Raw genomic sequence first — 14,366 nt, 5'->3', positions numbered from 1 at the left:
CACAATGCGAAACCAGGTCGAAGCACCTTGTACCCTGCGCACCTGGTACCGCACCCCACGCTAGCTTCGTGCAGCCAGTGTTGCCTCGCATTCGTAAGAAACGCACATGTCGACATGGCGTCAAGAGAAACAAACAAAATCAAAACTGCCAATTGATTATATTTTAATTTGCTACACGATTTATTGCTAATTTAAATAGTTTTTCGTGACAAACATTTGAAGTTGTAACTAAATGTTATTAAATAATATGTTTTCTTTAAATATAGCTTATTTAAGTATTTGTGCACGTATGTCTTATTTGTAAAATATTTAGACTAAATTATTAAAACATCTATGTTTGTAACTTTTTAATTTTTTTATTAAAACTTAATTAAAACTATCGATATTTGTATTTCACATCCCTAGAATACCCACCAGACTTTCCTACTTCAGTGCGGCACAGGGTGCATAAGCCTTGTATTTTGAATATAGCTATAATTTTTATACTAAACAAGTTATTCAGGAACGCCTTCAGGTGGATGTCAATAAATGCATTATTATTAATATTCAAAGAAAAAAAACACAATATCTATTAACATGAAGCCAAAAATAAAATTAATATATCTTAAATATTACAAGGTCTTTAAGCCTTGTGCCGTCACAATGTAAGTTTTAATACCAGGTTTATTGACCTTGTACCGAAGGAATGGAAAGTATTATAAAGTTACTGCCGCAGCAAAGGTGTTAAATACGTCTTCAATCAGGAATATCAAATCGATTATGGCCGAAAAATATAACTGCAGTGGCTATAGAATTGTTATAAAAGAGCTTAGCTTAGCACTATAGAGTAAATCCTAGAAAAAATCCGATATAAACCTCTAAAAGAAGAAATTAATAAGACTAGACCAGTCTCAAAAAGTGTTAGACTAATTACTTACAACACGGCGTCCAAACGCAGCACAGGATGTTCAAACCCAGGCGTTCGGGATGCATATTCATGCGGCACATGCAAATCCTGATTTACACATTGTAATGAATTCTTTTGATCTGTGGATTCACATATTTGATTTACCCCATCGATGTCGGAATTACCATGACACGTTTATTTCGTATTCATAGTTTTTGCGCCGACTGTCATTTGTTAAACATGGATGTAAAACGGAAAGCTATCAACATTACTTTATCGAGTCATTGTAAACATTAATATTCTATAAAGACAAATAAAGAAATAACCGAGCCAGATGGCTTAACTAATGATAATAATAGCTCATGAAACAGGGACAGAAATGGAAACTCGAAATAAAATCATTAGCATTAACCGATTACAATGTTAATGACAAAGTAAAGGAACAAAAACCTTGTCATCATTACTACACGCGGACACCTTTATTTATAGCTCGATCAATAATAAATTGAGAATCAGTAGATCAATATAAAAGATGTGCGAGAGTGTCAAATGGAAAAAATCGACTAAAAACTTACATAATTACTTTAGCAATTCAACTGTTCGAAAGAAACGCAGAAATGACAAGACGATGACAAATGAGCATCGCTCGCATCCAACACAGTCGGGTGGCGGACCTCATCAAATTATTCCCCACTTAAAAAATCTCCGTAAACAAAAACGGAGCAAGGGAAAAAACACTCGAGTCGCGGGGTAAAAAATAGGTATTGGCAACATTGATTGATGCGTACTAATAGGGCGCGAAGAAATGAGGCTGCCGCATAATTAACGCAAAAGTGACATCTTCTGTCAATGACAGTGTTGCCTACAAATAGAACGGTCACGCCTTTAGCAGAGGAAGTGATTAGTGCTACAAACTTATTAAAAATTATTGAGTGAAGGCGCATAATTAATTGATCGGCGGGTGAGTGGTCCCGCCACACCTCCGTAGGTGTCTACGTTAGTTCTCGTTTTAAGTCTATTTTCACAGCTCATTAAGCCTCCTTATGACATTTCCAATTAACACTTGTTATGCCCCTGCCTACATAACGTTCTTATAATACATTTTTATTTAAAAAATCCGGAAAGAATAAAACTCGAAACAACAATGACTGTTAAAAATCCCTTGCGTCATTCCGGAAAGATAGCATAATGAATGTATTCCGAGCGCGGGGCGCGCGCCGCCGCATAAAACAACATTGCAATTAGCATAACCAGCTGTTCTAATGTCAGCCCGCAACTTGTAGATCTGTTCTAGACAGGGGCTCTATTTCTGCCTAACAACTGAATTTATTATGACAAAACAAAGCGCCGTTAATGCTAGACCCATATTTTTTCATTGCCATGACACATTTTAAATAACATGCTAATCCGCTGACAGAATGGTGATCAATAATCTACTCAGTTGCAATATACCTACTCGGCAAAGAAATAGGGAGGCCTTTGTGTGTAACTTTACCTCTGTTTTCACTTAAACCTTTCCAATCGAGGGAGGTGACTGGAAATTCGCGTCTAAACATCCCTTATCGGCGTGTACCTACATATCATTAGTAACGCAAAATAATGGGATACAGACACCGTGCCGTTTGCGGCGATGATTAATGCTGCTCCCCATTAATTCTTATTTTTGATGAGAAATTTGACTTGTGCTGTCAGGCGCCAGATCTAGATTAATACGGGCTGACTCTGCAACTTGCTTTGACGCCATGCGACGCCACGAACAGTTTAAATTTTCATACCACCGTCTTTGGAGCATATTTAACATAGAGCAAGAGGTAGGAAGAACATAAGGTTGAAAATGCAAACCCTCGTTTATTGATTTGAATAGTAGGAAAATGTAGCAAAATTATCGGAATCTGTTTCAGGAAGAATGATGGCGACATCAAAGCAATGAATTGCATAATTTGGTTCGCCAACAGAACTAACCGAATAGTTGTCCCTATAAAAGCAACGACACAAAGAGCTGGCTGGAATTCCTGAAGCACCGCATCGGTGACGAACGCAGAGGCATCCGGAGGATGACTCGCCCCCTCCAAGCGCCCTGTGCATATTAGCCCGCTGAAAATCAAAACTCGTTATTACTAATGATTCCGCGCGATGACAATCTAAACATCTCGGAAGTTATGCACTAATCGCGCGAATTTGAAATTGCTCCCTGCTAATTCTCAGAACAAATGTACACAGTCACCAGATGCGATCCTCGCGCCATCCCTCAAAATAGGAAAGAAAAATCACTTAAGATTCAAAGCATTCAGCATCTTTATCTTTCGGATACAACAGTTCATTTTATGACCATTAATTTTGCCTTTTCCTCGGGTGTTTTATCGCAACGGCTGCGCGGCTCTGTCGCGCGTCTCATTAATCAAAAGCATTTGTTTACAACGAAGGGAATTTGATTTGATTAAAATAATTCGCAATATCCTTGATAAATATCACCCTCGGTCTCCGTTTGATCTTCGCTGAAATTAATGGTGGAGGATTCAATCACGCAAATGTTGCCGTCGCGGTTCTTGGCGCTGTGTCATCTAGACTCGCCGATAAAACGTATTGTGGGGTTTAATAATTACAAATTCTCTTTCAATTAACTTGAAGATACAAACGAAGATGTTTCAAATCGAGTTCAACATATTATGAGCCCAACCATATAAAGTAAGGGTATAAAAGGAAACTGAGAATCGAGCCAATCCTGCGGAAATTTGAGCTGATTGGGCTTAAAACATACACTCGAATTAAGAACCTCCTCCTTTTATGAAGCTGCTGGTTCGGTGCTGTGACTGTTATTTGTTAAGTAGGTATTTAGAACATTTTTTGGAAATGAAATTACCTACTGTAATTCACCATTTGCGCCCGCTCGTAGTGTTCGCTCTACATTGGAGCTAGATTACTGATTGGTGTAAGAATTAGCTGCCTATTATTTGTTTTTCAAAGCATAGACAATGCCGTCTCCAGTATTCACTCGATAGCCAGCAGAAGGGCTATCTTTGGCAGCGAGGGATGACAAACGGCGCCGTCACAGCGATGTGTGCCGGGCCGCTCCGGCTTGCGATTAATCGCGATAATTCGATCCGAAATTAAAGTAAATACCTATTACAGTAGTATGATGAGAACTACTTTTGACAACGATTTATCTACTCATTGAGATATTTTATAGTAATTGGTATCACCAATTCACCATCTGTAAATTTGTGCTCGCTCATAATGCTAACTCTACAACTACATTGGAGCTAGATTACTGATTGGTGAAATTCACTGCATATTATTTTTATGTAAAATTGTGCGTTATGTCGGATCCAGTATCAGCTTGATGGCCAACAGGGCTATCTTTGGGAGGGATGACAAACGGCGCCGTCATAGCGATGTGTGCCGGGCCGCTCCGACTCGCGATTAATCGCGCTAATTCGATCCGAAATGAAACTGAATACTCGTACTGAATTTTCCTAATAGGCACGATCTGAGACAAGTCTCTGATCACTTACTCAGTATTTACAAGTCCTTAAAATAAGTTTCACTAGATATCTGTAATCTGCTAGCTCATGGATTACGAGTAAGTACTAGTACTAATTTAAGGCTAAATTATTAATTATTGAAAAGGATCGGCTGTTTGTGTAACAATACGCACTATGTCAGCTCCAGTATCCGCTCGATGGCCAGCAGGGCGATCTTTGGGAGGGATGACAAACGGCGCCGTCACAGCGATGTGTGCCGGGCCGCTCCGGCTTAGTCGCTCGCGATTAATCGCGCTAATTCGATCCGAAACGGAATTAAACCGGACGAATACATTGATCTCGACGATTTATCTGCCGGCGAATTGGTGTTAGGGCGCTGAGGGTTTGGAACGGCTGTTTTTTAGACTTAATTGACTCAATGGTGGTAGATATTTTGCATAACATTCCAGTTGTTGTTATTTGTGACTTGTTGTTTTAGTGTTAGATCCTATTTGTATTTCCTTTTTTAAAATTGAAGGTTCTTCCATCTTAGATGAGACAGATGAGATTGCGTGGATTTTATAACTTATTTTTTAACTTGAAATGTTTTGACCTAACCTTCCAAATAAATAAAGCCATAACATTTCTAGACATTTCCAGATTGACAATTAAGTAGGACTTATATGTTTAAACTAATTAATAGCTCTAAATCAACTATGAAATAATGTAACAGAATGCCTAATAAGAGCACACAAACCAACACAAGAACTCTATAATAATATTCTTATCCTAGAGCCGTCTCTCTAATAATGTTTACTCTTGTCATTCCAAATTAATCACAAAACCATTACAGATTTAACCAATACAATTAAGCAAGATCATCCCTTTAAAGTACATTATAAGTGAAACAGCAGAGAGTGCGAGAGAAAACAAACAAACAGTACAAATTATATTAAATCAGTGATAATCCCGTCAATTAATTGGACTTAGCATTGAGACCGGTCGGGCGCATGCGTTAACGAAGCAAGATAATGCAGAGCAAGGAACCACTCAGACAAGGACAATTAATATGATTTAACTCGGTTACCTGCCACTATTAATCTGGAGATCACGACTGTTGCGAAACAAAACAATACAGCGATGTTTGTCTACATTCACGTCATTTCAGTTGGCCCAATCGTAGTTTTGTTCAAGATGCAAAAATTTTGCTACTTCGGAAAAAAAATTCGCATAATTTGAGAATATTGTAACTTCTAAAAGATTATTATGTTTAAATAACAAGATTTTCATGAGGATTAACCACCAAAATGGAAACCAAATTCTGATGACAAGTTTTAATGTGACTCAATACCGCTCGCTTAAACTCTACTTTTACGGTTATGAACTCTTATTGCTCACGTTTAAAAAGGCAATACCTAATCGTACATCATTAGGATACTTACCTTATGTAGTTTTGGTAAACTTAGTCTAACTTACCTACTCTAAATTACAGATTTAAAAAATCGGATCATTAGTTCCACAGTTCAAGCAAACATAACATTTAACTCTACGTTTAGTGGACTTCACAATGAAAAATAGACACGATATTTTTGATAATCACTTCAAATTAACGTTAACAAATTATTGAACAAAAGTTAAGTGCTGCCATTCGTATAATTGTCAAATACATTGTTGTAAATGACTTCAGCAGTCGTTGCAAAAAATACGTGTGTACCTATATTTCTTTGATTTGCGTGATGCACTGTTATTTATCTTGTTGAAGAAGTAATTTTGCGTTTTTTAAAAACGTATTTGTAAGAATGTTGTGTAGAATTACGCTAATTTGATAATTAGTTCCGTCAGGGCTCTGTGCCGCTTACGGCAAAGCGGCAGGATTCGGGTATTACGGGGTAATTTCTTTAAAAACGAGTCTAATCCGGCGCAGCGAGCGATCGCCGGCTGACAGTGACACATCGGTACATGCCTCGCCGTCCGACTGTAATTCTACCCCACACTCCCCGGACCTTTATTCTACGAGTATTTTATTTTCTGATGTCCGACTTAATAGGGTTTAGGGCATTTCTGTATCTGTGTAACCTGCGAAATTATAGGATTAAAGCTTTAGGAGCTTTGTTTACTTTTTTGGAACGTGATATTGTTGTCGATCGAATTAATGCGTCATACTCTTGTAATTTTTAAAAGCATTAATTTTGAATTACAAAGATAAACATTTCCTTTTAAAACGACTTTTGTGTAACGAAAAGTTACCGATCAACGTAACTGATCGCTGTCAAACTCAAGCGGTATCCGTTCCTAATGAGCCAGCGCAGCTCGATACATTAAATCTTATACACTTCAAAACGAAATCAAAACCGCGTATCGTTCGAACCGTACCGCCGATCAATCACCATCCATTAAACAAGGAAAGAAAAGCGCTTTCCCCCATTGGCCCTTGAATCGGTCCAATTTACATGAGAGCCACTTTTTCCTCGCGTCCAGATTAGCCCCTGAATGAGTTTGATGAATCGTTCGCACCCGCAAGCCGCGCAGTCATTTGTTAAAAATACACCCGATCCAGGATCTAATTGTCTCCTCTAATTTCAGCCCCTCCGGTGATATCTGGGCCCCGCGTCCGTTTAAATTAAACCGATTTTTTAATTCCCGTAATGAACCATTCGGATTATGTCCAATTTACATTCGTATGCACCTTTTTCTTTTTATCCCAGTTTACGAGTGTCTAACGAACTAAACAAAATTGTTAATCTTAATAAGGTAGTACTTACGAAATCGTCGTTTTATATGAAGAAAAAAGTTCTAAAGGGACTTAATTGTCAGATAATAAAAAAAAACATTTACGAAAAATACAAATCAAAGTAGGTACCTAAAGATAATGAGAGATGGGAAAAAATATCAACATTAAGAAATTAAGGAAAACAAACATTAAGTAGACACGAAAATCAAATGATGAAGCTGTTTGTCAATTATTATTTTCATGTTACTATCTACTATCTTAATTTTATCTGACCAATTAGATCTTTTCGCTGATTATCTCTGTGCTAGGTAAGTCAGCCTCTTACCTTTCGAGATGCTTTACGATGTCCTCGTACGCTGCTCTACAATTCTCCCAAATACCAGATCTGCAGACAAAGAAAATAAAATGAATGAAATAAAGAAAGGGTACAGAAAATGGATGTGTGAACTAAATAAACAGAATAACCAAGAAAAGAAAACAAGCCTATTCGTGATACTTATACACTTTTGATAAGTCTATTCACTTTGAACATCGATCCCAAAGACAAAAGAACTGCAACAAACAATAATTGTTGTGAAGTATTTGAACAGAAAGTTCTCAAATTAAAAAGGGTTTAAATGGTAAAGGAATAATTATGAGCACTCAATATTAAATGTTCCGTTAGGTTGAGCGAGGGGTCGAAGAAATTAATTATGTTTTAAAAACAATCACTTATATTTGTGCTGTAACAACTCATGCGTGATCGTTGAAATTGTTTCTCGATTACTTTAGCTCTTTGTTTTTCATTAAACTTTCCTTCGAGATCTGTGGACGGGTAGAAACTCATTTTTAATTATTTTGAGCGGCTTTGTTTTTATATTCTGTGACATTTTGTGTCTCTACATTAATTAAGACTTATTACCGTCTGATTTCTAAAATTAGACTCACGTCGGAACGTTAAGGAGGCCTAAATGTTTCGAAGCAACTCCACATGGCTGGCACGACTTTACGTCATAATCGATAAAGCATATCGTGTAGCAAAAGCTATATCGATATTATCTACGTGGATATTAGTAAAGTGACAGTAAGACAGTAGGTAAGTGAAGTGAGCATTGTGGGTCTTCGGACGGAAGTGGGGGCACTCAGTGTTTGTACTTTTCTAACAGGATTACGTGGCAGACGTTTAACCTGCTCAACTTGTGACCTGCTTGGGGGTTTCTTTTGGTGAAGTAGGGTGACGTCATCGGCATAAATTAAACTAGTGTTGTGTAACTTGCTAATTAGCCACGTGTTAGCAGATGATCAATATAATTGAAATGGGTTAAAAGTTTCTTTAGATAGCTCTCCCCTGTATTTTCAAAATGGTATTGCTGTTACCGAATTATTGACGACAATTTAATATTTTTTGTAGTTTGCTTAAAAATAAACTTAGGGTTGCACCATCTTACTTTAACTTTGACAACCGTCAAAATTTGTCAAACTCCATACAAAAAACACCAGTTATCGTCATAGTTACGGTCAAAGTTAGGTGGTGCAACTCAGCCTTAGATGTGTAAGATTGCTGACATTATGTTTATAGAAGAAGAAATCTTACAGAAATTATAAACTTCAGATTAAAATATTTTCGTCTTACAACAGTAATTATAATACAAGTTATTTCTAGTAAAATTTTAACAAGTAAACCGTTACATAAATCTATTTCTGTTTTTATAATTTTGTAACTTTTTTGTCTTTCATAATAAAATTCATTGCTAACAAGGTATGTATAATTATGAAATATTATTTAATTTTGTAATCAAAGTAAAAGAAATGCTTTTGAATATTCTTAATACATTGACTTTCCTTTAAAAAACATACAAGAGATATAAAAAATATATGCCGCCGGGTTATCGTGATGGTGAATTAGATCGCATTGTTTTGATAAAGATTATTACATTAGTTACTTATAAGCAATTTCCTTTCCATGGTCACTGATCACGGATTAAATTATGTACTCACACGCGGGGTTAACTAACTGGAAAACGAATAGACAAATTAGAGGCTTTCAGCGTTAGAAATCCGCTATTAACATCATTTGATTAGTCCGTTGATCGCTAATTTGTAATAATAACGTTGCCAAAAACTTCCTCTGTCAGTGTAAACTGAATCCTGCCATTCAGGATCATAAATATTCATTCATAAGCCAGTAAGTAGTTATGTAATAACTTGACTTGAAAAGAATTTGAATTGGAATGCTTGAAAAAAGGTTTTGGTTATATGATATTTTCTATCTATAGAATAAAACGTAAATACTTATGTCATTTGGTCTGTCACAGTTATATAATTTGCAACCTCCTGAAAACATGCTTGAATCGGAAAATCGCGATCATAGATTCATAATTTATTATCATAATAGGTATTAGTCTATTTCTCATTAATGTTTTCTCAAGTACAAGTGCAAGTTACAGGCCTGAAGAAAACAATCGCTTTGGATTTCACGCTTGCCAAACCAACAACCTCTCTCTAACTAGGTATCTAATTATGCATTAGCATCAAATTGACAGCAGTACCCATTTTTATGGCCAATGAACAATCAAACAGTATTGGCCACAGTACCCCTCATTGAACAAAGACCCATAGTGGCACAGAACTAAACTCAGTCTTAAAGAACATTGTCGTATTGACCTATGTAATAATTACATCTTACCTCGCCAGAGCCTCCATATTATGCATAGGCTGCCCCTTGATGATGGAGCCGTCGGGCCGGGGGACCCCCGGGTGGGGCATGCCGGGGGACATCAGCGCGTGCTGGTGCATGAAGCCCATGGGCCCCAGGTGGGTCGGGGGAGCATTGTACCCGTTGGCTAACAGCGGCGACTTCTCCATGCGAGCCATTTCTGGAATAGAAATTGACCTTTAGCTGATAATTTATACATGGCCAGCGGTTTTAATAATGCAGCGTAAGACAATCTGGAATATTGCCGTTTTCAAGATCTAAAAGAATTTATCGGTTCATTAAAATAAAAATTCATAGAGAAAATAGTACCGGAAAATGTCCTCTAAGTACATTTAAAGAAAATACGTCACATTCTACGTAATTTTCTATTTATTGATGTAAAAGCGAAGTTATTTTCGAACTAATAGGATTTCCGATACAGATTTTGTGAGACAAATAATGAAATTCAAAACAGGAACTCCATTTCTAATTTGAATTTCCAAAATCTTCGATAAATATCGAGCACTCAAGAGTGGCGTTCAGGTAAAATCCAATTAATGCCCAGTATTATCATTTAATTACACGTTCCAATAATCGAATCGCCCGTAAAACGGTGTATAAACAATAATAAAATGAGCAATGAATTTCGAGACTATTGTTTTCTGGGTACCACAAACAACCCAAGTAAACATGGAGGGGTGTTGGGCAAATATTCTTAAAATGGCCCCCACGGGGGGCCGAGGTGCCGGGTGGGCCCCGCCCGGTGAGGTCACCAAACGGACCGGCGAAACAATTAACAAGGTGTCGAATTAAACACGAATTAACGGTTGGACCGTTAAAGGAGTACCCTTTTCCATTGTGGCAGCGTTTTACAGAGGAGTTCGGGATTGCTGAATATTAAATATTATGTGTTGCTTTGTTCCGCGATTAGGGGCAGGTATGAGCGGTGTTTGATGGGAAATTTTAATTATCGCCGAGAATGCATGTGTCGTCGGTCGCAAGCACGCCTCGTTTGATCCTGTTTACACACGAAAAGCATTTCGATGAATAAATTGATCGATTCCAGAAAATTTGGAATCATAATTAGTTAGGTACGAGTATGAGTATAGTTTTGAAGAATTTTAATAACAAATAGTACCTACTAAGTAATTATTATTATAGACTCGATTTAGGCGATCTGGGTTGCAACTTTCAAAAAGGTAAGCTAAGTTCTATTGATTTATAACTAAAAATAAAACAAAAGTTATATTTGTTGTTTTTAAATCTGAATACGCCTAAGCTATAACCGCGTAAAAACTGTTTACCCCAACATTCGGTACCACGAACTGAGCAAACAAACATTATGACCAATGGACCCTGAATTAATTGCCAGGGTGTATTTACACAGCTAACCGCCCCGTTATCTCCTCAGCCATACACATTTCAAACTCGTATTTATTATAATTAATTATTCAAAATAGTTGTGTTGCCCAACTATTTTGTTCGGACTTGAGTTGCTCTACTATTGGTTAATTTTATCAATTGCAATCTCTATGACATTTAACGTTCGAACGACTTTCTTTTGTTTCTGGCAATTTCTTTTGTCTATTATAAAAAAGTGACTTTAAAAGAAAGTTATTATTAATCTTATAAAGTTAGATTTTTTCTTCCACCTCTTTCTTTTTTTGACACAAATGCTTTTTTTTAACAATTATTTTTTATTTTGAAATATATATCGACTTCGAATAGTCTCTATCGGTCTCATAATCGCTATCTATTTCATGGCGATTGCGATTCGGTTTTATGTAATAGTTCCATAGCACTGTCGGACACGGTTGTAAATTATCCCTAATCCGAATGTAGTCCATAAAACCCAGAAGGGATTGGTGTTAGCAGTAAGTCACGTAGCTGAGTGTGAAATTATTGAACTACCTTTTTGCACGCTAGTTCCCTAAACAATTACGCATACCTTTGTTATTGGTTGTATGATTTACGTCCGTTATTTTAGTTAGTATCATGAAGTTACACTGAAAATAACACACCAGTTATTTGAAAGAGAAAAGATTATTGAAATAATAACTAAGGAAAGAAAGGTCAATACTCAAGACATTTGGGGTCAACTACCAAAATGGGAATATTTATAAAGGGCTCAAAAACCACAATTAGGTCACTAAACCGAAAAGCATATTTACAAATCCCTGCACGTAAAACGGAACCCTTCGGCCACACCGGCCAACCGCACTTACTAATTAACTAAATACGTGTTAAATCTCGTAATAACCTGCGGTTGAAACAACCCTCGCTACCTTTCTCCTTCTTACAAGCGCAACAGATAATGCCCCATCTCTTTCAGATTAGGACTGCGGTCAAGGTATTAGATGTTGTTAAAAAGGTATGAAGGGAATCAAGAAAGTGTTCTAGTGGTCGCGATTAATTCAAAATTATAACTATCACACTTATAAAAGCCAAATCATCATCAACAGAACCTAATTTTCGTGTTTATAAAAATCCTCCCGTCAATAAAATTGCACACAAAAACCAGAAAATTGTAGTGCTAACAAAAAAAATCCTAAAACGGGGAATACAAAATGTGGGCTCATAACGGATAAGAATGTTCATCGTTTAACATTATGACTATTATTAGGGGAATCCACTGATCAGGCATTTAAAGAAATGAAACGTCGATTTCGAAGAGCCATTATAACGATTTTCATCGATTTATTGATCGAATATCGACTGTCCTCGGCAAATGATCGTACCAAATTACGGCCATTATTTCGAATTAGAATCGATAGAATCGGGACCCCAATTATATCACTTATGTGTTTAAAGAAGGTTGGGATAAAAGCAATCATAACGGCAAAGGACCGGTACATTAAAAAAGGTGTTTGATGGTTTCGGTATTTGTTTTGATTTTTTATATGAAAACGCCAGAAGCATCGCTTAATTGTAAAATGGTTGATATCGTAAATTGTAACAAAGGACGTGCATTTGCAGGTACCTACGGGGATAATGGCACAGACATAATAACCATTGAGTTTTATTACGGACGGATTACAAAATGACGAGCGAGCAAGGCATAAATGATTGGCTGTAAAGGAGAAGAACGAGCTCCGTGACTGACTTTGTATCTTTCCTTGTCGCCCCATCAAAATGAGTATCTCCCAGTCTCTCACGAACACTTCAGTAACACTCACTGACATATAATAAGTTGGTACTGGTCAATTAACTTTTTTCTCAACAACTCACAATCGAATGCTAAAACTGCCGACATTTGTTGAAATTGAATCCGCAACAAAAATGTTCTAACTAAGCATTTAAATATCTTCAAGTTTGCAAGTCAATAAAAGTTGCGAGTATTCACTCTCCACGAACAGAGCGATGAGTGGAGTAGACGCGTTGATAAATAAAATGAGTGAGGACCACAATTCGATTGGTTTTTAAATCAAATAGAAGTAAATCCATTTCTAAAGTGATAAAATATGAAGATGATTTTAAATTAAATTATTGACACAGTTCCAAGTTGTAACTCTCATTAGCTTGGAAACGTAAAATAAAAAAAATACATTATCACCAAAAATAATAAATTGCATTAATATTAAAAACAAAAACTAACGCGTAATGTCAATAATAACAATCAACATTGACATTGCAAAAAAAATATAATTAATTTAACTTTAATAAAACATTAAAATAAATAGAGGAACTATGCAGCTAGATATAAATCAGTAAAAAATCTTTGATTTATGTCTCCACAGAGGTACAGTGCGAAATCCGACAAATCTCCAACGGCCGGCAAAACGAAGAATTTCGAAAATGATACGAAAGAGGGCGAATTAAAAGCAAATTACAGCCAGCCGGCAATCGTAGCGTTTACAATAAATACATAATTGTACGGTCAGTATACCAATGGCATATACGATTGGCTAAAATAACGGACCACAGTTTTGAACATAAATCGCTTTTAAAGTTGTCGCTTCAAACATGTTAAGAGTGGCAGTTGGCGTGGCTCCACTGATAATTATATTTTGACAGACAATTTATTACCTTTATTTTTCTACATTGTAACAACACGGAGTCTCCGTTGTGCCAATTGGAACAAACAAACAAGGTAATGGATATCGTGAAATGAGCTAAGTGCCAGCGACGTGGCTGGTTTGGCGCTTAGTTCATTTTGTCTGAACAGGTGATAGTTGATTTTAGGGTGATAACGGTCCAAATTAATCAATTGGTTTTTTTTTGTAAGTGTATATCTTGCAATCAAGTACTTTCATAAACAAAACTGAAAAGATAGAGCATTGTCAATGTTTGACACAGATATCCAACAACAATAGACAAAACCCCACAGTCCGTTTTGTGACGGCAGTTACCCTGATTGCCTACTGCTCTTCAAACACTAACGAAAATAGTGTCTATGGGTCTATGGCGTAACTGGTACAATCATCGACACAAGTCACGCGCCGAGTACAACCAATAACAGTAATACACAATCGCCGGCAAAGTGCGGACGGTCAATAACTTGAGTCAACAAGACGGATCGGTGTTGCCAGCTTTTCGTGTTCAATCTACTAACTCGACTCAAAAATATCTAAGTATTGTCTTAGTTTCTTTGTTTTACGAATTGTATTTGTTGTG

General features: G+C 36.7%; 1 protein-coding gene across 9 annotated transcripts in view; it reads right to left on the bottom strand.

The window, feature by feature from the left end:
• The window catches only part of dac (dachshund family transcription factor), a 160,778-nt gene that overhangs the window by 69,119 nt on the left and 77,293 nt on the right, over positions 1-14,366 (bottom strand). For all 9 annotated transcript variants that reach the window (XM_028322106.1, XM_028322099.1, XM_028322101.1 and 6 more), the window contains 2 exons: positions 9,744-9,933; positions 7,404-7,463 (listed from right to left, as the gene is read on the bottom strand). In XM_028322106.1, coding sequence (XP_028177907.1) covers positions 7,404-7,463; positions 9,744-9,933 — 250 coding nt within the window. The remainder of the gene's footprint in view (positions 1-7,403; positions 7,464-9,743; positions 9,934-14,366) is intronic.

This window comes from Ostrinia furnacalis, unplaced genomic scaffold, assembly GCF_004193835.3.
Source record: "Ostrinia furnacalis isolate ACB-3 unplaced genomic scaffold, ASM419383v2 OfSCF7594, whole genome shotgun sequence".
NCBI lineage: Eukaryota > Metazoa > Arthropoda > Insecta > Lepidoptera > Crambidae > Ostrinia > Ostrinia furnacalis.
Note: the sequence above shows the minus strand (reverse complement) of the source record. Positions and strands in the feature narration are given on the sequence as shown.